This window comes from Mandrillus leucophaeus, unplaced genomic scaffold, assembly GCF_000951045.1.
Source record: "Mandrillus leucophaeus isolate KB7577 unplaced genomic scaffold, Mleu.le_1.0 Scaffold1353, whole genome shotgun sequence".
NCBI lineage: Eukaryota > Metazoa > Chordata > Mammalia > Primates > Cercopithecidae > Mandrillus > Mandrillus leucophaeus.
The window spans coordinates 69,067-76,410 of NW_012101314.1; the positions used below are offsets into that span (position 1 = coordinate 69,067).

The 7,344-nt window shown below is 33.6% G+C and overlaps 1 protein-coding gene across 1 annotated transcript in view; it reads right to left on the reverse strand.

The window, feature by feature from the left end:
- Positions 1 to 1,373: 1,373 nt before the first annotated feature.
- Positions 1,374 to 7,344, reverse strand: part of SYCP3 (synaptonemal complex protein 3) — a 9,324-nt gene continuing 3,353 nt past the window's right edge. Inside the window, exons 4-8 of the mRNA XM_011973207.1 lie at positions 6,506 to 6,521; positions 6,301 to 6,400; positions 4,278 to 4,376; positions 1,830 to 1,934; positions 1,374 to 1,700 (exon numbers count right to left, since the gene is read on the reverse strand). Of these exons, the coding sequence (XP_011828597.1) occupies positions 1,647 to 1,700; positions 1,830 to 1,934; positions 4,278 to 4,376; positions 6,301 to 6,400; positions 6,506 to 6,521 (374 nt within the window). The 3' untranslated portion in view covers positions 1,374 to 1,646. The remainder of the gene's footprint in view (positions 1,701 to 1,829; positions 1,935 to 4,277; positions 4,377 to 6,300; positions 6,401 to 6,505; positions 6,522 to 7,344) is intronic.

Below are 7,344 nucleotides of genomic sequence, written 5' to 3' on the forward strand. Positions count from 1 at the left end.
TTCAAGTATACACTGACTCATTTGAGGTGATAAGGGACAAAATAAGTAAAAGTTTTCAACCACTAAGTGCATTAGGTACTGATTCTTATCTTTCCCCTCTAATTTAAATGTATTTGGATTACTCATTGTGAATAGTACTAGAACTATTACAAAGGTCTCTGGGGATCCAAATCTTCAGATTCCCATCTGACCCTATTTTTAATTTTATGTAATAGTTCAGTAGACCGTATGCCATATGATGAAGTAATCAAAAAATAAAGGAGTAATTTATGTACTACATCTGTTTTAGGCAAGAAAAAGGTATATTGACGAAAACAGTAAAAGATGATATTCCTTAAAAGCAAAAAAACATATGGGAATGAAGTACACAGCAAACACTAGAGTACTTATTTTGCCTCTAACTATTGGTAAAACTTCCCAAATAAGGACTTTCTTACGAGGATGAATAGTACTTACAATTTATATTCCAATATATATATTGACTTAAAAGGAAAATCCTTTACAAAGTTCAAAAATTTAGGAAGTAATGTCAAATATTCATTAACGGTGGAAGACTAATTTCTTCCTGTACAAGTAGGTTGTCACAATTAGAAAAAGTTTATCTGTAGGCACCTGTTTTTTTAAAACTTGGAAAACCTTATAACTAAGATAAGGGTGAGTTATAGAGGCAAAAATTAGAAGTTAAAACATGGAAAAGCAGGAGACCAGGCATGGTGGCTCAAACCTGTAATCCCAGCACTTTGGGAGGTCGAGGCGGCCAGATCATTTGAAGTCAGGAGTTCGAGACCAGCCTGGCCAACATGGCGAAACCCCATATCTACTAAAAATACAAAAATAAGCTGGGCGTGGTGGCAAGTGCCTGTAGTCCCTTGGGAAACTGAGGCAGAATTGCTTGAACCTGGGAGGCAGAGGTTGCCGTGAGCTGAGATTGCACCACCACACTCCAGCCAGGGTGACAGAGTGAGACTCCATCTCAAAAAATAAACAAACACAGATGTGATATATGTAAACCATAAGTAATTAGGAGTGTTAATGATGTGCTCTTAATTGCAGACCAAGCCCAATTAAGTGACATTTTAATGTCTTTGTGGCAATGACATATTCACAAACCCATGTATTAAAACTGGTATTTATATATTGTTCTATTGCTAGTGATTTAATGCTCAGAGGTTAATGATTTTAACAATTTATTCCAGAACACAAATTTAAATGCATCTTATTGTCATTAGAATTGGTTGTATAACTTAAGTATTATAGAAAAGGATGTACATGTAAAATAGATTTTGTATTCCGTTTTTTCCTTAAAGAATATAACCTTCTATACTTGCAGTTTCTACCTTTTGGGATTGATACACATACAATGAAGCCAAACCTAAACTTAAATCGTCTTTATTTAATTGACAGTGTTAGAAAAATTCCCTATCATTACTAAACAGTTGAAAGCTTAATACGTATTCTTTAGGAATAGTTGCTAACTCATATAACTATTTAGATATGACTTAACAGAAAGGGAGGTCTTACAATGAAACAGGTTTATGATTAAAGATGTTACAATTAAACTATTCTAAAGACTTACAATATGCTTCTTAGCTAACATTATAATTGTATCATATTACTTAGGTTCAAGTTCTTTCTTCAAAGAGTCATCAGAATAACATGGATTGAAGAGACTTCCGAACACTTGCTATCTCTTGCTGCTGCTGTTTCATGGAAGGAGATATTAAACATTTGTTTAATTTTTAGTTAAGTGTTATACCTATTTCAGCAAATAAAATATTTCATTGCTTATATTAATCCTTATTTTTTTCAATTTCAGTATGATCACTTACAGTTTCCATCATAATTTTTTTTTGCAACATAGCCATTTCTTTTTTAAATTCATTTTGTGCACCAGTAAGTAGATTATCATGATTCTTCTCCAACTCTTCCATACTCTAAGAACACAAAAAACTAGTTAAGTTACAAAGCACCACTTTTCATCTCAGGTTCTAAACTTGTACAATTAATTTTCAAAAGTAGTAATTTTTAAATATTCAAATGCTCATTATTTATTTGAAATAAAAAATATTCTAAGTAATACATGAATACCAAAATACCTACTATAAAAGAAAAAAAATCAGACATGAATAAAATGTTATAGGAAGTACAATGTAGTGTACTTTACCCAAAATTGGTTTCCTGAACTGTTAAGGTCAAGATAAAAAAGACTGGAAGTCCCATATCAGTAAACACCATTTCTATTAAGCTTTCCAAATATCAAGTAATAATCTACTTATGACTAATAGTGTGCCATGAATTCACTAGAGGGAATAAAATAATCTATAGTACAACCTCTTTCATGTTATGAAAAATAAAAATTATGTCTTACATCTTTATTATTCATTCAACAAATAGTTAATCTAGTGCCTACTATGTAAAAGGTGCTTTATTAAGCACTGTGGAGAAATTAAAAAATAATAATACATGATTGCTTCCTGATGGCAATGAGAAAAACATGTAGAAACAAAACAAAAATTTTGTAATAGGAATGGAAGCACAACTTGCTATGGCGATATAGTGGAAAATGGGGATTAATTCCAATTTAGTGGGCAAAACACTAAGATTTCAATAGATAAAGAAAAAGGAGTTAAAAATATTCTAGGGGAAGGGCATAAGCGAAGCATGGAAGTACATAGTGAGTTGAGAGAAAGCAGTTATGTGGAGGGGTGGGGTAATGCACAAATGTAGTAAATGAAGCTTACAAAGAGGTTCATGTCATAGAGGAATCTTGAATACCTAAGAATTTAGAATGGGAGGCTACTGACAGTTTTCAAGAGGGAAGAGATTTATTTTTAAAAGATAGTATGACAGATCTAGGAAGGATAGATTGGAGAACAGAGAAATCAGTTAAGAATTTTAATGGTACAAGCAAATAATAATGAGGTCCTAAACTAGGGTAGTAGCAGTGGGCATTAAAAGAAAGAACCACTGCAGAAGTAAAAATTACAGAGCTACTAATAACTGGATGTGACAGAGAAAGGAGATGGAAGAATCAAAGGTTATACTATAGTTCCTATCCTAAACAGTAACATTTAGTGATAACATTTGGAAGAAATCTTCTAGTACTTTATCAAACCTTCACACAAATTACCAAATGGTTCTCGGAGCATTAGAACAAGTTTTCCACTTGGAAATACTTTTTAAAATAATGTGTGTGTGTGTGTGTGTGTGTATAATTTTTTTTTTTTTTTTTGAGGCAGGGTCTTGCTCTGTTGCCCAGGCTGGAGTACAGTGTCACGATTCCAGTTCACTGCAACCTCCAAGGGCTCAAGTGATCCTCCCACCTCAGCCTCCCCAGTAGCTGGGACTACAGGTGAGTGCCACCATGCCCAGCTATTTTTGTTTGTTTGTTCTTAATAGAGATGGGGTTTTGTCATGTTGCTCAGGCTGGTCTTGAATTCCTGGGCTCAAGTGATCTCTTGCCTTGGCCTCCCAAAGTGTGAGCCACTGTGCTTGGCCATATATATTATTTTTAAGTTATTCTGAAATATTTATTTTAAAACAATTTTACTAGTTTACTCAGAGCATCCCAATTCCTTTAATGTTATTTTAACATGTATTTGCACAAGAGTATCTAAAGGAACCACCACTGAAAAAAAGTACATGCAAGATTCCATTGAGCTTTTATGAAGAGTTACTAAAAGGTATATTTCTGCCTGAACAAGAGGGGTACAGGCACAATTTGCTAATATGTATGTGTCAGCAGATAATTATCAATCCACAGACTTTTAATCCTCAAATGTCTATTATATCTATTATTTTATGTTGGATTCATTTGTGGTCACTGTAATCATTCTAAAAGCAAATGTGCCATAAAATACTTCTATTATACATTTGAAAACAAGAGATTTCAATAATTTGGGTACTTTCTATTTAACAAACACTGGGGAAACAAAAACAAGTAAAATACAACCTAAAAATGATTACTATAGACTATTTTCAGTTAAACAGAGAACTATGACTAAAGTGTTATTAAAGTATGGATTTTATGCATGATAAATACATTTCTAAGTAAAATTCCCATTTTACCATTTCCTGTCTTGAATAATCCCAACAAAACCATTTGAATCCTCAAGTAAAAATACATTTATCACTTCAATCAGAAACAATGAATTCAAAATGGAAAAGTAGTTAAAGTCTAAAATGTTTTTTTCCCATAAACTTAGAAAGAAAATAATTATCTTCTACTTCCATAAATAATGTTTTATAACAATGTATTGTTACCACATACAACAAACCTTTATGAACTGCTCATATAACTGTCTAATTGTTTTCAGTCTCTGGCTCTGAACAATTCTAGATTGTTGAAGAATCTTTTGTTGCTGTCGAAACATATTCTACAAATAGAAAAAAACTTAATAACAATTTGGGTAAAATTTTAAATTTAGAAAAAATAATTCTACATTAAAAGAATGTGTTAAAAATCAATGCTTTTAAAATTTAGTTTTAACAACTATTATGACTATGTTTAGATAATTTATGTTCACCACTAATATGTAACAATACATTAATCCTACCAGTTGCTGAATGGGAAATTTTAACAATAATCAAAACGTCTTAATTCTTGGTGATTTCAATGTCCACACAGATGATCCTTCCAATAATAATGGTTTTCCATTCCATCACCTGTTTCTCAATGATTTTGGCCTCCACCCTACTTTAGCCATTGACTTACATACTCCCACCCTAGATTTTGTCATTACCAATAACCACTACACAGCATTAATAATGGTAAACTAAGAGATAGATACTCATTCCCCTTTCATAGATGAGTAAACTGAGGCATAATCTGTCCATGGTTTCACAGCTACAATTGCTCAAACAAGAATTTGATCCCAAACAGTACTGTTGCTGGCATCCAGGCTCTAACCATTATACATACTGTCTCTCTATATATCCTAGTATTTAACCACTACTTCTTTACCATTCTAACTTACTCTCTTTAGTACTACAGCTCAATAATCTATCAGCACCACAAATCCATCCTATCTATTTCACACTGTCATCCCTACCCCTAATATCCTCACTTGCAGGTTAACACAAGTCTGGCCATTAAAAGTCAACAATGTGCTGACTACAGACATCCCTAGGTATCCTGGGGGACCAGTTCCAGGACACCCAACCCTTCAGGAGACCAAAATGTGCAGATGCTCAAGTTCCTGATACAAATTGGCATCATATTTGCATATAACCAATGCACATCCTTCCACAAACTTTAAATCATTTCTAGATCTCTTATAACGCCTAACACAATGTAAATGCTATATAGTTGTAACACTGGATTATTTTTCTAATTTGTACCTTTTTTGATTTGTACCTTTGTTTTCTTTTTTTTTTTCTTTTTTTTTTTTTTTAAGAAAGGGTCTCCCCCTGTCACCCAGGCTGGCATGCAGTGGCACGATCTCGGCTCACTGCAACCTCCGCCTCCTAGGTTCAAGTGATTCTCCCGCCTCAGCCTCCTGAGTAACTTGGATTATAGGCACGCGCCACCACAGCCTGGCTAATTTTTGTATTTTGAGTAGAGATGGGTTTTCACCATATTGGTCAGGCTGGTGTCAAACTCCTGAACTCAGGTGATCCACCCACCTTGGCCTCCCAAAATCCTGGAATTACAGGCATGAATCACTGCGCCCAGCCTCTTCCAAATATTTTTCGTCCACGATTGGTTGAATACAGATGTGGAGCCCTTATGTACAGAGGGCTAACTATACAATGATTGGTTCAAGAATGGACAAATGATCCAAACTACATCAGTCATATTTTCCCACAGGAATTTTTTGCCAGAGCTATTGAGAAAGATTTTCTCAGTCCACTGGGGTTACTAAATTTCTAATAAGCCTAGGACTGTAAAAACTATCTTGCTACTACATTGAGACACCTTACTGAGAAGTGATGACAGAACCCAGATGACACTACATGAGCAACCCCCTTCCCTGTTCCTGTCTGGCTATGCCTGAAGCTAAACTGCCCCGACTTCTTTTGTATAAACCAATAATCCTTCTTTTGCACTTTGACAAATTTCTGTCACTTGGAAATGCAAGAATCCCAAACAATATCAAAAGCAAAGATCAATGCCTTTTATGAGTATGGTAAGTGCCTATATGTCTGTGGTTTACAGTTCAGCAGGACTAAAACACATGGCCAGCAATGGTTAATGAAACCTGGCTTAGTTCCATTGGTCAGAGGAAAAGGCTAGGTTCTCCATTCCTACTTGAGACTTAGTTATAACGGATTAATTATAAACCTAATCATGATACCAACAAGTATTTTTTCTTCTTGTTCCTCAGCTTTCTGCATATCTAAATCCCACTGCTGAAACAAAGTCAGAAACTGCTGAGAATATTCTTGGTTTAGCTTCTGCCTGTAAAACATAATGATGAATTCTTGTCATATTTCATAACAATATAAAAAGAATTTAAAACAAAACTGAGTTGACATATTTATACTATATAACAAAAGGAAATACCTGCAGCTTAAGTCTTCTGATGGGAAACCAAAAAGTAAAATTATGATTTACACTGATTCCAGAAGTATTTTTTTTCTAACAAACTAATAGAAGAAAAGCCCTGTCACAAGCTTCAGCTCTTGAAAACTAAGGAAGTTTTATTATATATATAAATTTTCAAAAAGAAATTCATCTTATCTCTAAGCAGTTTTTCATTTTTTTCCTATTGAACATAGGTTCCGATATAATAAATAGATTAAATAAGGTGATTGTATTTATCCTATAAGATTTCTAAATAGAAATAGTTCACTTAATTTTTTTTCCTATTTTGGCTTAACAAAGATTTTATGCAAAAGAATAGTTAAGTCAGCTAAAACATACAAATTATATATGATATAAGATTGGTGTTTTTCTACATTGTTGAACATAATTCACCATCATAAGACTAACGGTTTTTATGACATTTACCTTTTATTCAACTAGTGTGTTTCTAGAATGAATATAAATTACTTTTAGACTAGGCATGGTGGCTCAGGCCTATAATCCCAGCACTTTGGCAGGCTAGGGTGTGAGGATCACTTGAGCCTAGGAGTTCAACACCAGCCTGGGCAACATAATGAGACCCCCATCTCATAAAACAACAACAAAAAAAGAAATTACTTTTATAACCTCACTTGTTACCTAAAAGGAAAAAAGTGATCTTTATTCATTTTTTAGGAAATAATGTCAATTCTATGAAGGAGTGAGGTTATAGGGCTACAGGACTATCATACTTAGAGAAAAATCAAGCCAAATACATTTTCACTAGAAACCCCAGTAACTAGAATAGTATTTTTCCTTTCTTTTTTTTTTTTTTTTTT